This window comes from Cetorhinus maximus, chromosome 16, assembly GCF_964194155.1.
Source record: "Cetorhinus maximus chromosome 16, sCetMax3.hap1.1, whole genome shotgun sequence".
In the NCBI taxonomy this organism is placed as follows: Eukaryota; Metazoa; Chordata; class Chondrichthyes; order Lamniformes; family Cetorhinidae; genus Cetorhinus; species Cetorhinus maximus.
This window is the reverse complement of record NC_135894.1, coordinates 90666347-90687347: the sequence shown is the minus strand read 5'-3', so window position 1 is coordinate 90687347 and position 21001 is coordinate 90666347. Positions and strand designations below refer to the sequence as shown.

General features: G+C 46.5%; 1 protein-coding gene across 1 annotated transcript in view; it reads right to left on the bottom strand.

The window, feature by feature from the left end:
- LOC144691823 (uncharacterized) overlaps window positions 1–21001 on the bottom strand; it is a 94132-nt gene that overhangs the window by 46254 nt on the left and 26877 nt on the right. The window contains exon 9 of the mRNA XM_078560345.1: window positions 20856–20968. Within this exon, the coding sequence (XP_078416471.1) occupies window positions 20856–20968 (113 nt within the window). The remainder of the gene's footprint in view (window positions 1–20855; window positions 20969–21001) is intronic.

Here is a 21001-nt window from a genome sequence, read left to right as displayed (position 1 = left end):
TACACTTAGTAAGAGAGGTCAAGAGGTGAGTGAGGGTGAGACTGAGAGGCCTGTATTCTCTGGAGCTTTAATGAATTAGAGGCGATCTCATTGAAACTTACAACATTCTGACCGTGCGTGACAGGGTAGATGTGGATAGGATGCTTCCCGTGGCTGGTGAGTCTAGAATGAGGGGACACGGTCTCAAAATAAGGGGCAGGCCATTTGAGACTGAGACGAGCAGGAATTTCTTCACTCAAAGGGTGTTGAATCTTTGGAATTCCCTACTCCAGAAGGCTGTAGAAGCTCACTCATCGAGTGTGTTCAAGACAGTAATCAATAGCTTTCTGGATACTAAATAACATCAAGGAATATGGCAATAGTAAGGAAAAATGGCACAGAGTTAGATAATCAGCCAGGATCTGTTTCGAAGGCAGAGCAGGCTCGACGGGCTGAATGGCCTTCTCCTACTCCTATTTCCTATCTTCCTATTAGTGTTAGGTCATGAATGCTTCCATAATAAAAATTAGGGGCAAGAGTGAGCCATTGGGACCCCAACTCTACTCAGGCATTCAAGATCATGGCTGATCTGATTGTAGCCTTATCTCCACTTTCCTGCCTGTCCTCATAAACCTTCACTGCATTGTAGATCAAAAATCTGTCTAACTCTGAACTACTTTTGCCAAACTTGTGAGGAATTGGGAGTTTAACAGCACTATGCGGCAGCATTTGGGGGCTCTCACTGTCTGTAATCACACAGCAGAGGCAATCTGCACCACACTTTTATGGACCCCATGTCCCTATTGTCCATGGGATGGTTCCTCCTTGTCCTGCCTGCAACAGCTCTACAAATGGTTATGAAACCTCGGTGCCCTCATTGCTGTAACCACACCCAAAACTGCTGGAGCTGGAAACATAGGGTCTGCCTGTAACTAGCTGCAGCCTTTTAAAAGCTGCACAAGAACTGAATTTCCCTCTGCCCTGAGGTGCTCAGACAATGATGAACATTGTTCTCTCTTATATGACTAATGAGGAATTGGGAAGAAGAAGCTGTGGATTAATAAAACACTTTTAAAATCACATTGCCTTAATCTGCCAATAGAAGGAGAATCAAGGCCTCTCATTCCGATTTTGTCTCTTCCAATGATCTTCCTTCTCTTCTGGAAATGCTGACACCCTCAGGAATAGAAGCTACAAACATAGAACCATAGAACCATAGAAAACTTACAGCACAGAAGGAAGCCATTCGGCCCATCTTGTCCATGTCAGCCCAAGGACACCCAGGTGCCCTTTCTAATCCCACCTTCCTGCAACCGGCCCATAGCCCTGCAGTTTACAGCACTTAAGGTGCAGATCCAGGTGCTTTTTAAAAGACTTTAGAGTTCCTGCCTCTACCACCTACTTGGGCAGCGAATTCCAGACACCCACTACCCTCTGTGTAAAAAAGTTCTTCCTCATGTCCCCCCTACACCTTCTGCCACTTATCTTGAATCTATGTCCCCTGGTTCTAGAATTCTCCACCAAAGGAAACAATTTTATCCTGTCCACTCTATCTATTCCCCTCATAATCCTACCCATCTATGGTCAATGGGCACCTTATGGTACAGATATTCCTCATGGTTTAGGTGATTCAGAAGGAGAAATCATCACTCAACCCAATCCTGTCTTCACCTGCTTTGCACACATTCAAGCAGGAATCCCTGGAAATAGATCAGCATTGATTTCCATTCCTTAACCCAATGATTTGAATTCACTGTGAGTGACAACTAGGATCATCAATAGCATTGGAGCCATTGCAGAGACTGAGCACATAACCTAGGCTCACATTTCAGAACAATACTGAGGGAGGGTTGGACTATTGGAGGTGCCAGCCTTTAGATCAAAAATTAAACTGTTTTATCCAGAGGTTCAGGTGGATGGCACATAGCCAAAGAAAGTACTTCAAGAAGAAAAGGAATATGTCTGATGGCCTGATAAAATATGCAAGTATCACTCATATCATTGTGGCTTGTAGTGTCTTACTGTGCACAGAATAATTGCATTGTCCACAAACTAACATGGCATACACTACAACGGAAAACCAAAAATATCTAGAAAAACTCAGCAGGTCTGGCAGCATCCGCGGAGAGGAGCACAGTTAACGTTTCGAGTCCGAATGACCCTTCAACAGAACTAAGTAAAAATAGAAGAGAGGTGAAATATAAGCTGGTTTAAGGGGGGGTGGGACAAGTAGAACTGGATAGAGGGCCAGTGTTAAACCAGTTTATATTTCACCTCTCTTCTATTTTTACTTAGTTCTGTTGAAGGGTCATTCGGACTCGAAACGTTAACAGTGTTCCTCTCCGCAGATGCTGCCAGACCTGCTGAGTTTTTCCAGGTATTTTTGTTTTTGTTTTGGATTTCCAGCATCTGCAGTTTTTTTGCTTTTATACACTTCAAAGGAATTGGTTGAGTGTGAAGAATGTTCCACACAGATAAAAGAGATGTGCTAAAGCACTGCAGGAATGTAGTTCTTACTTTCTTACTGATAGGTTTGTGACATTGGGAAATTACAATTACCATGAAACAAATAACATTACATTAGTCTTCAAACAATATTTCAAAACTACAACTATGCCATAACATATCTCCCTGTCTAGACAAAGAAACTATTGATAGATGGTATCCATCAGTGAAATAGAGGCTGTTCTAATTCTCAGGGACTCACCTAATTTATCCCCTGAAATATGGCTCAGCCACTGAGTTACGGGGAACTATGTTGCATTGTAAAAACAATGTGATAGAAAACATAACTTCTTTAATATCAAGTTTTGTCTGTGATGAGGAGTGCATGCTTATATAATTAAATGTAACAAATTAAAATATTCAACTTACCACAGGCTGTGGTGAGTGATGTGGATTCAGGGGTGGTTGTTATAAACGTGGAGGTTTGGATGGAGGTTGAGGTGGAGGTAGAGGTCGGGGTGGAGGTCGGGGTGGAGGTCGGGGTGGAGGTCAGCATGGAGGGCGGGGTGGAGGTCAGGGCGGAGCTTGGGGCGGAGCTTGGGTTGGAGGTTGGTATGGGGGTTGTCGTGGAGGTTGAGGTGGAGGCTGGGGTGGAGGTTGGGGTGGAGGTTGGGGTGGTGAATGAGGTAGAAGTTGGGGTGGAAGTTGAGGTGGAGGTTGGCAAGGAGGTTGGGGTGGAGGTTGGTGTTGAGGTTGAGGTGGAGGTTGGTGTTGAGGTTGGTGTGGAGGTTTGAGTGGAGTTTGAGGTGGAGGTTGAGGTGGACGTTGGTGTGGAGGTTGCGGTGGGAGTTGAGGTGGAGGTTGAAGTAGAGGTTGAGGTGAAGATTGAGGTGGGGGTTGAGTTGGAGGTTGGTGTTGAGGCTGGCGTGGAGGTTTGGGTTGAGGTGGAGGTTGAGGTGGATGTTGGTGTGGAGGTTGTGGTGCGGGTTGAGGTGGAGATTGGTGTGGAGGTTGAGGTGGGGGTTGGGGTGGAAGTTGGTGTGGAAGTTGAGGTGGAGGTTGGTGTGGAGGTGGAGGTTGGTGTGGAGGTGGAGGTTGGTGTGGAGGTTGGTGTGGAGGTTGGGGTGGAGGTTGAGGTGGAGGTTGGTGTGGAGGTTGAGGTGTAGGTTGGTGTGGAGGTTGAGGTGGGGGTTGGTGTGGAGGTTGGTGTGGAGTTTGGTGTGGAGGTTGCGGTGGGGGTTGAGGTGGAGATTGAGGTGGAGGTGGAGGTGGAGGTGGAGGTCAAGCCGGATGCCGGGGCGGAGGCTGGTGTGGAGGTTGTCGTGGGGGCTGCGGTGGAGGTTGGGGTGGAGGTTGGAGTGGTGATTGAGGTAGAAGTTGGGGTGGAAGTTGAGGTGGAGGTTGGCATGGAGGTTGGGCTGGAGGTTGGTATTGAGGTTGACGTGTAGGTTTGGGTGGAGGTTGATTTGGAGGTCGAGGTGGACGCTGGTGTGGAGGTTGCGGTGGAGGTTGAGGTGGAGGTTGGTTTGGAGGTTGAGCTGTAGGTTGATGTTGGGGTTGAGGTGGGAGTTGGGGTGGAGGTTGAGGTGGAGGTTGGGGTTGAGGTTGGATTGGAGGTTTGGGTTGAGGTGGAGGTTGAGGTGGATGTTGGTGTGGAGGTTGAGCTGTAGGTTGAGGTGGGGGTTGAGGTGGGGGTTGGGGTGGAGGTTGGGGTGGAGGTTGCGGTGGAGGTTGGGGTGGAGGTTGAGGTGGAGGTTGGTGTGGAGGTTGAGGTGGGGGTTGGTGTGGAGGTTGGGTAGGAGGTTTGGGTTGAGGTGGAGGTTGAGGTGGAGGTTGGTGTGGAGGTTGAGCTGTAGGTTGACATTGGGGTTGAGGTGGGGGTTGGGGTGGAGGTTGAGGTGGACGATGGTGTGGAGGTTGAGGTGGAGGTTGAGGTGGAGGTTGGTATGGAGGTTGAGCTGTAGGTTGAGGTGGGTGTTGAGGTAGGGGTTGGGGTGGAGGTTGGGGTGGAGGTGGAGGTGGAGGTCGGGGTGGAGGCCGGGTTGGAACTTGGTGTGGAGGTTGTCATGGAGGTAGAGGTGGGGGCTGGTGTGGAGGTTGGGGTGGAGGTTGGGGTGGTGATTGAGGTAGAAGTTGGGGTGGAAGTTGAGGTGGAGGTTGGCAAGGAGGTTGGGGTGGAGGTTGGTGTTGAGGTAGGCGTAGAGTTTTGGGTGGAGGTTGCAGTGGAGGTTGAGGTGGGGGTTGAGGTGGAGGTTGGTGTTGAGGTGGACGTTGGTGTGGAGGTTGTGGTAGGGGTCGAGGTGGAGGTTGGTGTGGAGGTTGAGGTGGGGGTCGAGGTGGAGGTTGGTGTGGAGGTTCGTGTGGAGGCTGAGGTGGGGGTTGGGGTGGACATTGGTGTGGAAGTTGAGGCAGAGGTTGGTGTGGAGGTTGAGATGGGGGTTGAGGTGGAGGTTGCGGTGGGGGTTGAGGTGGAGGTTGGTGTGGAGGTTGAGGTGTAGGTTGGTGTGGAGGTTGAAGTGGGGGTTGGTGTGGAGGTTGGTGTGGAGGTTGCACTGGGGGTTGAGGTAGAGGTTGAGGTGAGGGTTGAGGTGTAGGTTGGTGTGGAGGTTGTGGTAGGGGTTGGGGTGGATGTTGGTGTGGAAGTTGAGGCAGATGTTGGTGTGGAGGTTGAGATGGGGGTTGAGGTGGAGGTTGCGGTGGGGGTTGAGGTGGAGGTTGGTGTGGAGGTTGAGGTGTAGGTTGGTGTGGAGGTTGAGGTGGGGGTTGGTGTGGAGGTTGGTGTGGAGGTTGGTGTGGAGGTTGCATTGGGGGTTGAGGTGTAGGTTGGTGTTGAGGTTGGCGTGGAGGATTGGGTTGAGGTGGGGGTTGGGGTGGATGTTGGTGTGGAAGTTGAGATGGAGGTTGGTGTGGAGGTGGAGGTTGGTGTGGAGGTTGGTATGGAGGTTGGGGTGGAGGTTGGGGTGGAGGTTGAGTTGGGGGTTGAGGTGGAGGTTGGCGTGGAGGTTGGTGTGGAGGTTGAGGTGGAGGTTGAGTTGGAGGTTGGCGTGGAGGTTGAGGTGGAGGTTGAGGTGGGGGTTGAGGTGGAGGTTGGTGTGGAGGTTGAGGTGGAGGTTGGTGTGGAAGTTGAGGTGGATGTTGGTGTGGAGGTTGAGGTGGAGGTTGAGGTGGAGGTTGAGTTGGAGGTTGGTGTGGAGGTTGGGGTGGAGGTTGGGGTGGAGTTTGAGGTGGAGTTTGGTGTGGAGGTTGGGTTGATAGAAGTTGGGGTGGAGATTAGAGTGGAGATTGGGGTTGTGCTTGGGGTGGAGGCTGGCGTGGAGGTTGGTGTGGAGGTTCGAGTGGAGATTGGGGTGGAGGTTGGGTTGGTGGAGGGTGAGGTGGAGGTTGGGTTGATAGAAGTTGGGTTGGAGGTTGGAGTGGAGGTTGGAGTGGAGGTTGGGGTTGTGCTTGGGGTGGGGGCTGGTGTGGAGGGTGGTGTGGAGGTTGGAGTGGAGGTTGGGGTGGGTATTGTAGTGGATGTGTTTGTGGAGTTTGGAGTGGAGGTTGAGTTGGTGGAGGGTGAGGTGGAGGTTGGGTTGATAGAAGTTGGGATGGAGGTTGGAGTGGAGATTGGGGTTGTGCTTGGGGTGGAGGTTGGCGTGGAGGTTGGAGTGGAGGTTGGAGTGGAGGTTGGGGTGGGTATTGCAGTGGATGTGTTTGTGGAGTTTGGGGTGGAGGTTGGAGTGGAGGTTGGGGTGGGGGTTGTGGTGGAGGTTGGGGTGGAGGTTGGGGTGGGGGTTGGAGTGGAGGTTGGGGTGGGTATTGCAGTGGATGTGTTTGTGGAGGTTGGAGTGGAGGTTGTGGTGGAGGTTGGGGTGGAGGTTGGGGTGGGGGTTGGAGTGGAGGTTGGGGTGGGTATTGCAGTGGATGTGTTTGTGGAGTTTGGGGTGGAGGTTGGAGTGGAGGTTGGTGAGATGGAGGTCAGGGTGGTGGTGGTAACAGTAGAATTGTTTGGATTGGTTGTGCTCGGAGTTGCAGTAGAAGGTGTTGTGGTAAGAATATTGGTTGTTGGAGTCGAGGAAGTGCTGTGTTTTGGATGTTCACTGGTTGAGGTCGGAGTCGTACTCGCTGAGGAAAAATAAAAGACAACAAATTTTACACAGTGAATTTGGCGATATTGCTCAGAGCCTTGCAGAACCTCAATTTCTAAGCGTAAACTAACTAAAAATTGTGCCCATTATCAAATGGTGGCAACATTACACATTATCACTTAAGGAGTGTTCAGGATTTTAGTGCATTAAAGTCACGCAACTGCAATGCAGACAATGGGGGGGGTGGTTTCAGAAATTGGGGCCTGAATTTTTTGGATGGCGGTGTCTTGCTTCCCACCATCCGAAGAGTCAACAGGAAAAACATCCCCACCAATTCAGAGTGCCCCACAGGCAGTTCACACTATCAGCTGTGGCTCAGTTCATAGCACCCTCGCCTTTGAATCAGAGGGTTGTGGGTTCATGTCCCACTCCCAGAAACCAAGAACTGTGAATGTACTCGAAAGAGTTACAATCTGTGACTGTTGAAATACTCAGCAGCTCATTATAAGAACCTCGAATGAGCATTAAGTGGCTGCAGGTGGGTCTTGCGCCCCCTCACTGGAGGAAGTCCCAGCTTGGAGAGCTACCAGCCAATATGATTGGCCTGCAGCTCTCCAGTCCTGCAGTGCACAGAAGAAAGAATGCAGAAGGACATCAGAGCCTAAGGTTAGTTCAAGGTATACCAGGGCGGGGAGAGTAGGGAAGGCCTCAGTGGGGGAGGGGGTGGGTGGGGGATGCCCTGAGAGAGAAGCTGAGGGGGGAGAGAAGACCAGAGACCACCGGACCTTAAGTAGGGGGGGCACACCGAACTTCATGAGAGTGCTTCTGATGGAGGCACTACCCCACTCCACCCCACACCTTCCTGCCTGAGATGTAACTCTGCTCTTTTTTGGGATACCCCCGCGGAATGTCAATCCTCGCGCCATCCCAAAAATTGAGATGGAGTGGGAAACAGCCCTTAAGTGGTTAATAATTGGCCACTTAAGGGCCACAATTTGGGCCAGTGCGGGCCTCCCGTCCACAAACTTGCCCACCCAACGTAAAATCGTTGTGTGGTCGGGACAGGCAGGAACGCAGGGGGATCCCGTCCCTTCAATTTCACGCTGCAAGCACCAGAAACAAAATACATCAGCCTAGAAATTTGATGATGCCAGTCAAATGTGCACAAAATCATCCAATAAAGTGGGTGGTGTTTGCATCAAACTCTAAACCAGAAGCGCATCACTTGCCATTTTGCTGTAGCTCTGACAAGAGGCATCAAGGGCCACCTGTGAAACCAAAAATGGGAAGTAATTATATAATTGAAAAGAAGAACAATGCAGGGCTCCGGGGAAAGGGCAGAGCAAAGGGACTAATAGGCGAATCTTTCAAGGAACCAGCATAGGCATTATGGGCTGAATGGCCTCCTTCTGCCCTGAAAAATTCAATGACTTTACAACATTCCTCTTGACATTCCTCTATTAGTTTAACCAAGTAATTAATTAATTGAGCTTAAATTGGCAAAGGTGCTTTAAAATAGCGATGAGATGAATGTGAGATATACAGCATCACAGCTGCCAGTCTTCAGCCAATTTGATTCACTCCACATGATATCAAGAAGTGGCTAAAGGCACTGGATAGTGCAAAGACAATGGGCCCTGACAATATTCCAGCAAGGGCACTGAAGAATTGTGCTCCAGATCTTGCTGCGCCCCTATCCAAGCTCTTCCAGTACAGTTACAATACTGGCATCTACCCGGCAATGTGGAACATTGGCCAGGTGTGTCCCGTACACAAAAAGCAGGACAAATCCAACCCAGCCAATTACTGTCCCATCAGTCTACTCTTGATCATCATTAAAGTGATGGAAGGGGTCATCGACAGTGTTATCAAGCAACACTTGCTTAGCAATAGCCTGCTCACTGACGCTCAGTTTGGATTCCACCAGGGTCACACAGCTCCTAACAGCATCGCAGCCTTGGTTTAAATTTAGACAAAAGAGCAGAACTCCCGAGGTGTGGTGAGAGCAACTGCCCTTGACATCAAGGCAGCATTTCACCGAGTGTGGCTTCAAGGAGCCCTAGCAAAACTGGAGTCAATGGGAATCAGGGGAAAACTCTCCAATGTTTGGAGCCATGTCTAGCAAGGAAGATGGTTGTGGTTGTTGGAGGTCAATCATCTCAGTTCCAGGACACACTGTATGAGTTCCTCAGGGTAGTGTCCTAGGCCCAACCATCTTCACAGAATCACAGAATCACACAATGCAGAAGAGGGCCTTCGGCCCATCGGGTCTGCACCGACACGTGAGAAACACCTGACCTACCTACCTAATCCCATTTACCAGCACTTGGCCCATAGCCTTGAATGTTATGACGTGCCAAGTGCTCATCCAGGTACTTTTTAAAGGATGTGAGGCAACCCGCCTCCACCACCCTCCCAGGCAGTGCATTCCAGACCGTCACCACCCTCTGGGTAATAAAATTTTTCCTCACATCCCCCCAAAACCTCCTGCCCCTCACCTTGAACTTATGTCCCCTCGTGATTGACCCTTCAACTAAGGGGAACAGCTGCTCACTATTCACCCTGTCCATGCACCTCATAATCCTGTACACCTCGATCAGGTTGCCCCTCAGTCTTCTCTGCTCCAATGAAAACAACCCAAGTCTATCCAACCTCTCTTCGTAACTTAAATGTTTCATCCCAGGCAACATCCTGGTGAATCTCCTCTGCACCCCCTCCAGTGCAATCACATCCTTCCTATAATGTGGCGACCAGAACTGCACACAGTACTCCAGCTGTGGCCTCATCAAGGTTCTATACAACTCCAACATGACCTCCCTACTTTTGTAATCTATGCCTTGATTGCAAGTGTCCCATATGCCTTTTCCATCACCCCACTAACATGCCCCTCCGCCTTCATAGATCTATGGACACACACACCAAGGTCCCTTTGTTCCTCTGAACTTCCTAGTGTCATGCCGTTCATTGAATACGTTCTTGTCAAATTACTCCTTCCAAAGTGTATCACCTCACACTTTTCAGGGTTAAATACCATCTGCCACTTATCTGCAGCTCCAGCAACACTCAAGAAGATTGACACCATCCAGGACAAAACAGCTGTTTGATTCGCATGCCTTCCACAAATATTCACCCCCTCTACCACTGACGCATAGTAGCAATAGTGTGTACCATCTACAAGATGCACTGCAGAAACTCACCAAGGCTCCTTCAGCAGCACTTCCAAACTCATGACTGCCACCATCTAGAAGGACAAGGACAGCAGACACATCAGAACACCACCAACTGCAAGGTCCCCTCCAAGCCACTCACCATCCTGACTTGGAAATATATTACCGTTCCTTCACTGCCACTGGGTCAAAATCCTGGAACTACCTTCCAAACAACACTGTGGGTGTACCTACATCACATGGGCTGCAGTGATTTAAGAAGGCAGCTCACCACCACCTTCTCAAGGGCAATTAGGAATGGGCAATAAAAGCTGACCCAGCCAGCGATGCCCTCATCCTTACTGAATGGCTAAAAAAAAATGTAATGTGCTCACATATTAATATCACCAATATTCATGTTGAAACATTTTCACATTCCGTACTATCTCACCACTCCTGGTTTAAACAGTTTTGACCTTTACCTCTGCACTCTGTTCCTGGGTTTGCCAGATTGGTATCTATAGTTCCCTCTTTACAACTACATGAGAAATTTCCTGGAGTGTTCATGCAGTCAGCTAAAGCAGAGCATGTGTTGTTCCCAGTCTGACACTCGTCGATGTCTGAAACAATAATTAGAGCAAAGCAATCAAAATAAATGTTACTTTCGCCCAATGATTTAAAGCAATATTGGCAACAGGCAATGTCCTACCTTCACACGTCCTCCCAGGTACACTGGGGCTTGTGTCTGTGAAACGAGCGTTACACTGACAGGTGTAAGTTGCGTTCTGTCTGATACAAGTTCCATTAACCGAACAATCATTCAGCCCAGGCTGACAGCTGTCTCTGTCTGTAGTGAAGAGGGAAAATCGGTGTTAAAACACTACTTCAATCTGAATTTAACCAGCTTGGAAGTATTTGAAGAACTGATAAGTATGGAATTTCATGTGACTCCTCATTCCTCACGTTAGTCCAATAGAAATGTCACCTCCTAATGGTGAGGAACAATTAATACAGCAAAATCCCAAAACAGCATGGAGAGGTGGACCATGTGACATGAGCTGGATAATGCAGTCAGTTTTGAGCCAGTCATAAAGAATAAAGGCCTACATTCTCTTCTGCTTGCAGAAGCCCTGAATGAAATAAGTGTGAGGACTTAAAACCCAGCTTCCAAAAGTTACAAACCTAAAGCATAAAACTGCTCATAATGTGACACAAACTGGAATTAAATCGGGAACCACATTGGGAGCTGGCATAGGGTGGATCGTGTAGGGAATGAAGAAAGTCGCACCGTGTCTTTCTGGAATCCTAGTGCCATGCCATTCATTGAATACGTCCTTGTCAAATTACTCCTTCACTTCATTGACACCACAGACCCCTCCCTTGCATGTTCGCCTGGACATTCCTCCCATCGCCTTACTTCTTCCTCCACTCTTACTCCTTCCTACCCCTAGAGTCCTTCCCCCCTCCTAAATCCCTCTCCCCCTGGACATGTCCACCCCTCTGAACTTCCTCCCTTACATCTTCCTCCCCCCTCACACCCACCCCCCCACTTGCAGCATTCTTACGGTTGCACCCTTCTCTCCCGTACTCTCTCCTACCCCTGTACTCCTTTGGCTACCTTTGCCCATCTGATTAATGTTTTTCACAGGACCCTTGAACCCACTCTAGAACTGAAGGTTTACTCTGAACTAGTCAATTGCAAGCCTCAATATGATCAAGTCAAAATGTTTTGATTTCTTAGCTTTGGTAATAAAAATAATTGCATTTATATAGAGCCTTTCATGACCATGGGATGACTTAAAGTGCTTTACAGCTATATAGTCGCTTTTGTAAAATGGCAGCCAATGAGCAAGCAGTAAATTCCCACAAACAGCAACGTGCTAATGACCAGATAACCTGTCTTTTTATGACGTTGATTTATGGATACATATTGACCCGGATAATAGGGATAACTCCTCTGCTTTTCTTCAAAATAGCACCATGGATCCTTTACATCCCCAAGAGCTGGCAGATGAGGCCTCGATTTAGTGCCTCATCTGAAACATGGCATCACCGACTGTAGCACTCGCTCAGTACTGCACTAGAGAGTCTGTCTCGATTTTTCTGCCCAAACCCTTGAGTGGGACTTAAAGCCGGAACCTTGTGACTCACAGGTGAGAGTGCTACCAACTGAGCCACAGCTAACACCCAATATAAATAATATCAATGTAATGTCAGCATTGGCCATCAAACTAAACATTATTCAGGACTGACATGCCCCTTCTCCACATTAAAAAGTCAAACCTCATCTGATTATCGCCCGCTCTAATATGTGCTTTGCTAGGAACCACAAAACTGTGGAATTCTCCTCAGTCCTCAGTCTTCCCTTCTTCCTAAACACTTTGAAAAGCCAAGTTTGGAATTATCTATCCACTAAATAATTCAGCTTTCTCTGTTATTTTTAATTTTTACCATCACCTATAGGGTCTTCTTTGGCCTTTCCTCAATTCTTCCAGAACTTTTCCAAGGCCTCTGAGGTCAGTGATTGAAACGCTTACTGTGGAATTCCTTACCTGAAATGGTCGTGTTTTGAACATTGAACGTTGTACTGTTGTTTAAAGAATCAGCAACCGATTTTTTGATATTGGTTAGAATGACAGTTTCATTTGTTGCTGTTGTCACAGTAAATTGAACAACCACACTCCCTTCTTCAATAGATGTGATAGTAATAGTCAGTTTTCCACTCCTGATTAACTCCTGGATAGCTGGACTAAGTCCTTTTATCAACTGAAATGAAGGAAACAGAAATCCATTTCTGAGATATGTCTAATTGTTTTTCCCACAGAAAGTGAGTGTGGCCAAAAGGCTCTTCATATTATACATTTCAAAAAGGTAAGGCTACCCACATCCATCCTTCAATCGTATGTGGACATGAGTAGGGAAGCTCTCTAGTTCTGCCTTCACAGTCAAGCAAACAAAGCTGGATTAAATGTTTTCCCTCCTGGTTTTTAATAAGGTGTTTATCAAGTGGCGCTTTCACAGTCGCATCTCCTTCCTCAATGACTTATCCCTCGTGGATTCCAACCGAAGTTCAATCCTTCATGTTTTGAATCCACCCAGGATTACAGGTATCTCTGAGACATATAATGTTCCTCAGGCTGCTGTTCTCACCGCATCCTGAGATCCGCACTCAGTGCCGTGTGCCATCTCATGTACATACTCGACCTCTCTCTCCAACAGCACTGACTCATCCTATCTCAAAGCTGTCCTGGTGCCCAGTTTTATTTCATTCTTCATCTCATCCGATGCCTTAACAATAAATTTTTCCTCTTCCTTTCTGATGTTAAGGAGTGCAGGTTGACCCTTATGACTCCAACAGCTTATGACTCCCCTCCAGATCCTTCCTCTCCTTCCCTTCCCTCTGACCCCATCCCTTCTTCTAATCCTGCCTCTCACTGTGTATTCGCTATATGCTCTGACCCTCACCTCTCTAATACTGAACGATCTGTGCTCACAGATTCAGTTTTATCCCCTTACACCATCACCTCAACGAATTTCAGGCTCAGCAAGGCTTTCAACCCTTCTTCTGTCACCTTTGCCTTCGTGTTCACTTCTTTGGGCAGGAGTTCTCCCTCTGCTCCAGGGACCCTTTCACCCATCTCCAGTACTCCACCTCTACTTGGATCCCTCCCTTTGGCATCTTACCCACTCTTGATCCTTTCATTGAGGACTGTCAGCGTGACATCAACCGTCTGAATTACTCTGCTCCCCTCTCTCACTCTAAACTGTCTTCCTCTGAACTTGCTGCACTCCATTCTCTCAGGTCCATCCCTGACTGGATAGGGACCCTGACTGGGTAGGACCGGGACCAATGTCCTAGAGGAAATATTTGCTAGAGTAGTTGGGGAGTCGTTTAAACTAAAACGGCAGGGGGATGGGAACCTATGCAAGGAGTCAGAGGAGGGGGAATCAAGGACAAGAAACCAGAGATGGAAACTGAACATCCAAGTGTATTCAGTATTTAGGAAGGACAGACAAAAAGGAAAAGGTGGTGGAGTTGCATTGTTGGTTAAAGAGGAAATTAACGCAATAGTGAGGAAAGATATTAGCTCCAATGATGTGGAATCAGTATGGGTAGAGCTGAGAAACACTAAGGGGCAAAAACATTAGTGGGGGTTGTATATAGACCCCCAGCTGTAGTGGTGATGTTGGGAATGGCATTAAACAGGAAATTAGAGATGCGTACAATAAAGGAACATCTGTAATTATGGGTGACTTTAATCTGCATATAGATTGGGCAAATCAAATTAGTAACAATACCGCAGAGGAGTAATTCCTGGAGTGTATACGGGATGGATTTCTGGACCAATATGTTGAGGAACCAACGAGAGAACAGGCCATCCTAGACTGGGTATTGTGTAATGAAAAAGGAATAATTGGCAATCTAGTTGTGCAAGGCCCCTTGGGGATGAGCGACCATAATATGATAGAATTCTTCATCAAGATGGAGAGTGACGTAGTTGATTCTGAGACTAGGGTCCTGAATCTTAATAAAGGAAACTATGATGGTATGAGGCACGAGTTGGCTATGATGGATTGAGAAGCATTACTTAAAGGGATGACGGTGGATAGGCAATGGCAAACATTCAAAGAGCGCATGGGTGAACTGCAACAATTGTTTATTCCTAAACAAAAACAAAAATAAAAATACCTGGAAAAACTCAGCAGGTCTGACAGCATCCGCGGGGAGGAATACAGTTAACGTTTTGAGTCTGTATGACTCTTCAACAGAATTAAGGAAAAATAGAAGAGAGGTGAAATATAAGCAGGTTTAAGGGGTGGTGGGACAGGTAGAGCTGGATAGAGGGCCAGTGATAGGTGGAGATTGCCAAAAGATGTCCTAGACAAAACGATAAAGAGGTGTTGACGGTGGTGATATTAGCTAAGGAATGTGCTAATAGGAGACATTAAAGGTAGAAAGCAGGACGAGCAAGGTACAGATAGCCCTGGTGGGGTGGGGCGAAGGGATCGAAATAGGCTAAAAGGTAGAGATAAAACAATGGATGGAAATACATTTAAAAATAATGGAAATAGGTGGGAAAAGAAAAATCTATATAAATTATTGGAAAAAAGGGGGTGGGGATGGAGGAGAGAGTTCATGATCTAAAGTTGTTTATTCCTGTCTGGCGCAAAGGTAAAACAGGAAAGGTGGCCAAACCATAGCTTACAAGGGAAATGAGAGATAGTATTAGATCCAAGGAAGAGGCATACAAATTGGCCAGGAAAAGCAACAGACCTGAGGATTGGGAACAGTTTAGAATTCAGCAAAGGAGGACCAAGGGATTGATTAAGAAGGGGAAAATACAGTACGAAAGTAAGCTTGCGGGGAAAATAAAAATAAATGTTTCTATAGGTATGTGAAGAGAAAAAGATTGGTGAAGACAAATGTAGGTCCCTTACAGTCAGAAACAGGGGAATTTATAATGGGGAACAAAGAAATGGCTGACCAACTAAATACATACTTTGGTTTTGTCTTCACAAAGGAGGACACAAATAACATTCCAGAAATGTTGGGGAACACAGGGCTTAGTGAGAGGGAGGAACTGAAAGAAATCAGTATTAGTAGGGAAATGGTGTTGGAGAAATTGATGGGATTGAAGGCCGATAAATCCCCAGGGCCTGATAATCTACATCCCAGAGTACTTAAGGAAGTGGCCCTAGAAATAGTGAATGCATTGGTGGTCATCTTCCAAGATTCTATAGACTCTGGAACAGATCCTACAGATTGGAGGATAGCTAATGTAACCCCACTATTTAAAAAGGGAGGTAGAGAGTAAACAGGGAATTATAGACCAGTCATCCTGACGTCGGTAGCGGGGAAAATTCTAGAGTCCATTATAAAAGATTTAATAGTTGAGCACTTGGAAAACAGTGGCAGAATCGGACAGAGTCAGCATGGATTTATGAAAGGGAAATCATGCTTGACAAATGTACTGGAATTTTTCGAGGATGTAACTAGTAGAGTTGATGAAGGGGAGCCAATGGATGTGGTTTATTTGGACTTTCAGAAGGCTTTTGACAAAGTCCCACATAAGAGATTAGCGTGTAAAATTAAAGCGCATGGGATTGGGGTTGGTGTATTGAGATGGATAGAAAACTGGTTGGCAGACAGGAAACAAAGAGTAGGAATAACCAGGTCTTTTTCCGAATGGCAGGCAGTGACTAGTGGGGTACCACAGGGATCGGTGCTGGGACCCCAGCTATTCACAATATATATTAATGATTTAGATGAGGGAACTAAATGTAATATCTCCAAATTTGCAGATGACACAAAGCTGAGTGGGAGGGTGAGCTATGAGGAGGATGCAGAGATGCTTCAGGGTGATTTGGACAAGCTGAGTGAGTGGGCAAATGCATGGCAGATGCAGTATAATGTGGATAAATGTGAGGTTATCCACTTTGGTAGCAAAAACAGGAAGGCAGGTTATTATCTGAATGGCTATAAATTGAGTGAGGGGAACGTGCAACGAGACCTGGGTGTCCTTGTACACCAGTCGCTGAAGGTAAGCATGCAGGTGCAGCAGCGAGAGGATTCGAGTACAAGAACAGGGATGTCTTGCTGCAATTATACAGGGCCTTGGTGAGACCACACCTGGAATATTGTGTGCAGCTTTGGTCTCCTTATCTGAGGAAGGATGTTCTTGCTATAGAGGGAGTGCAGCAAAGGTTTACCTGACTGATTCCTGGGATGGCGGGACTGACATATGAGGAGAGATTGAGTCGGTTAGGATTATATTCGCTGGAGTTCAGAAGAATGATGGGGATCTCATAGAACCCTATAAAATTCTAACAGGACTAGACAGGGTAGATGTAGGAAGGATGTTCCCGATGGTGGGGGATTCCAGAGCCAGGGGGTCACAGTCTAAGGGTACGGGGTAAACCATTTAGGACTGAGATGAGGAGAAATTTCTTCACCCAGAGAGTGGTGAGCCTGTGGAATTCACTATCACAGAAAGTAGTTGAGGCCAAAACATTGTATGTTTTCAAGAAGGAGTTAGATATAGCTCTTGGGGCAAAAGGGATCAAAGGATATGTGGAGAAAGCAGGAGCAGGCTATTGAGTTGGATGATCAGCCATGATCATGATGAATGGTGGAGCAGGCTCGAAGGGTCGAATGGCCTACTCCTGCTTCTATTGTCTATGTTTCTATGTTTGCTATTTAACCTGCTGACAAGGGCAGTGTTGTTGTTTTCTGATGTATTGGCCTTGATCCCGCTGAGGCCGACCACCAACTCTCAGACCTACTTCTCCCTAGACCATGGTCCACCAGCAAACATTAAGCCACTGTTTCCAGGACCGTCAGTTACCTCATCTCCTCTAGTGATCTTTCCTCCACAGTCTCCCACTTTATTGTTCCCCAAATCCAAAGAGCTCACTTCTCCCTCCTTGCCATAATCCACAACGAACTGTCCTGATAGACATACCGTTTCAGCCTGTTCCTGCCTGACTGAACTTATTTCTTACTGTCTTGACTCTATTTTTTTCTCCCCTTGTCTAGTCTCTTTCCAACCATATTCCTAATTCTTCCGATGCCCTACATCATTTCAACAATTTTGAGTTGCCTGGCCCTAACTGCCTCCTAATCACTATGGACAGCCAATCCCTCTACACCTCCATCCCCTGCCGAGATGGTCTAAGATTCACCACTTCTTCCTTGAACGGAGTTCTAAACAATCCCCATCCACTACCACCCTCCTCCGCCTGGCTGAAGCTTTTCTCTCATTGAAGAATTTTTCCTTAAACTTGTCTCACTTCTTCCAAATTAAAGGTGTGGCTATGGGCACCCGCATGGGCCCTAGTTATGCCTGTATCTTTGTGGGGTATGTGGAACATTCCTTTCTCCAGTCCTACTCAGGCTACCTCCCACCACTCTTTTTCTGATACATTAATGACTGTATTAGTGCTGCTTCCTGCTGTAATCGGGAACTGTAAAAATTAATCAATTTTTGCTTCCAATTTCCACTGATACTTCCTTTCTTATCCTTCACTTCCCTATCTCCATTTCTCGATAGGCTATTTACTTACATCGTTACAATCCCACAGATTCCCACAACTACCTCTACTACACTTCCTCACACCCTGTTTCTAAGAACTCCATTCCATTGCCCTGGTTCTTCCGTCTCCATCACATTTGTTTCTGATGATGCTGTCTTCAAACATGGTGCTTCTGACATGTCTTCCTTTTTCTTGAAACGAGGATTCCCCCACTGTGGTTGAGATGGTTCTCAAACATGACTGACTCATTTCCTACATGTCTGTTCTCACCCCTTCCCCTTCCTCCCAGACAACAATCAGGTTCCCCTTGTCCTCACATTCCACCCCACCAGACTCTGTATTCAAATGATTATCCACCACTATTTCCATGACCTCCAGCATGATGCCACCACCAAACATATCTTCCCCTCCCATCCCCTGTCAGAATTCCATTCCTTCCATGACAGCCTGGTCCACTCCTCTATCACTCCAACACCTCATCTCCTTTCCACGGCATCTAAGCACAGGAGGTGTAACACCTCTTCTTTACCTCCTCTTTCTTCACTGTCCAAGGAATTCTGAAGAAAAGTCATATTGGACTTGAAACGTTAACTCTGTTTCTCTCTCCCCAGATGCTGCCAGACCTGCTATGTTTTTCCAACACTTTCTGTTTTTATTCCAGATTAAATGGATAATCTTCTCATTACCTGAATTAAGGCTATTGCATAGATCTTGCAATGTTTTTTCTATTCTTTCACAAGATTTGGATGTCGGCGGCTAGGCAATCATTTATTGCTCATCCCCAATTTCCCTTGAGAAGGTGGTGGTGAGACGACATTTTGAATCACTGCAGTCCAGGTGGTGTGCTGTGCTGTTAGGGAGGGAGCTTGAGGATTTTGACTCAGCAACAGTGAAACGGTGACGCATTTCCATGTCAGCGTGGTGCATGGCTTGGAGGGGAACTCGCAGGTGGTGGTGTTCCCATGCATTTGCTGCCCTTGCCCTTCTAGGTGGTAGAGGTCATGGGTTTGGAAGGTACTGTCAAAGGAACCTTGTTAAGTTGTTGCAGTTCATCTTGTAGATGGTACACACTGCTGCCACTGAGCATTGGTGGTGGAAGGAATGAATGTTTAAGGGAGCCAATGAAGCGGGCTACTTTGTCCTGGATGGTGTCATGCTTCTTGAATATTGTTGGAGCTGCACTCATCCAGACAAGTGGAGAGTATTCCATCACACTCCTGACTTGTGCCTTGTAAATAGTGGACAGGCTTTGGGGAGCCAGGAGGTGAATTACTCTCTGCAGATTTCCCAGCTTCTAACATGCTCTTGTAGTCATTGTATGTATATAGTTAGTCCAGTTCAGTTTCTGCTCAATGGCAACCCCTAAGATATTACTAGTTTGGGATTCAGCAATGGTAATGCCATTGAAAGTCAAGGGGTGATGGTCAAATTCTCTCTTGCTGTGCTGCTAGGGAGGGAGCCTCCAAATCCTCTGAATCCTCAGATTCTCTCTTGCTTGTCATTGCCTGCCACTTGTGTGAATGTTACTTGCCACTTATGAGCCCAAACCTGAATGTTATCCAGGTCTTGCTGCATATACATAAGAACTGCTTCAGTATCTGAGGAGTCACGAATGGTGATGATCATTGTGCAACCATCCACAAACATCCCCACTTGAGACCTTATGATGGAGGGGAGATGATTGATGAAGCAGCTGAAGGTGGTTTGGCATAGGACACTACCCTGAAGAACTCCTGCAGCGTTGTCCTGGAACTGAGATGGGTGACCCCCAAAAACCAGAGCCATCTTGTGCTAGGTATGACTCCAACCAGTGAAGAGTTTTCCCCATGATTCCCATTGACCCCTGTTTTTGCCCGTTCTTCTTGAAGCCAAGCTCGATCAAATGCTGCCTTGATGTCAAAGGCAGTCATCCTCTTAAGAGTCAACTGGAATCATTTGGTATTAGTTCTGCCTCACAGTCAAACAAATAAGGTCAGATTGAAAGATTAATCTAAAAGCAAAAAACTGGGGACGCTGGAAATCTGAAACAAAAGTAAAAATTGCTGGAAAAACTCAGCAGGTCTCTGTGGAGAGAAAGACAGAGTTAACGTTTCGAGTCCAGATGACTCTTCTTCAGAACCAAAGAGAAGTAAAAATGTAGTGAAATATATACTGTTTTAGGCGGGGGTGGGACAGGTGAAGCTGGATAGAAGGCCAGTGATAGGCGGAGGCAAAGGAGAGATTGCAAAAGATGTCATAAACAAAAGGTCGAAGGGGTATTGATGGCGGTGATACTGGCTAAAGGAGGTGCTAATGGTGGCATTAAGAGTAGAAAGCAGAATGAGCAAATGACAGATGGCCCTAGTGGGGGTGGGGTGGGGGAGGGGAAAGTATGGGAAAAAAGATTGAAATGGGCTAAAAGATGGGGATTAAACAATGAATGGAAATAAATTTTTAAAATAATAATAGAAATAATTGGGGAAAATATATATATAAAAATTTTAAAATAAATATTTGTAAAAAGGGATCAAAAAGGGATGAAGATGGAGGAGAAAGTTCATGGTCTGAATTTGTTGAACTCGAAAGATTAATCTTCTCACTGTCTGAATTAAATCTATGGCTTGGAGGCCGCTAAGTGCAGAGTGGCTGTAGTTGTGCTTATAAAACAAGAGACAATGTAATTCATAACATGGTAAGTGTTTTTTAGGCTTTTCTAAGAGGTGTGCTAATGTGCAACAGGAACAGAATTTTTTTATATTTACTAGGCTCAGGATTCAGCACACTATAGTCAGCCAATCACTGAGGACACCAGATGGTTAACAACCATGATGGACTCCATTTGACCGCTGAACTCTACATTGACCTGCCTATGTTCAGGGTGATTATGGCTACAGTTTAGGTGGGAAAAGTTAAGATCTTCCAGATTGTCCATGATTGAGCATTGTTATCAGTGTATATTGTGACCCAAATAGAAATTTGGAAAGATATCAGGAAAGAACAGTAATTTGTGAGGACAGTTGGCAGTATTCAAATATCCATCATCTACACTGAGTACAAGATACTTTAATGTAGACTTTGAAATCTCACAAGCAGAAAAGGTAATTTCTCATGTCACCATATTTGCAAAAACATGCTACAGTCCATTATTTTTACATTTATTGAGTCCCCTGACTCTTTTCCCCCCTGACATGCAACAATAACTTACTTCATCTGTGAAGTTCTTTACAAAGTCTTTGTACTCCTGGGTGCTTTCATTTTTCAGGTCTGATGTGAACTCCTTATTTGTAATTCTTGTTGACACCTCCACTACCGAGGCAGCTTCAAAAAGTGAAAAAAAAAGAAGTTACTTCT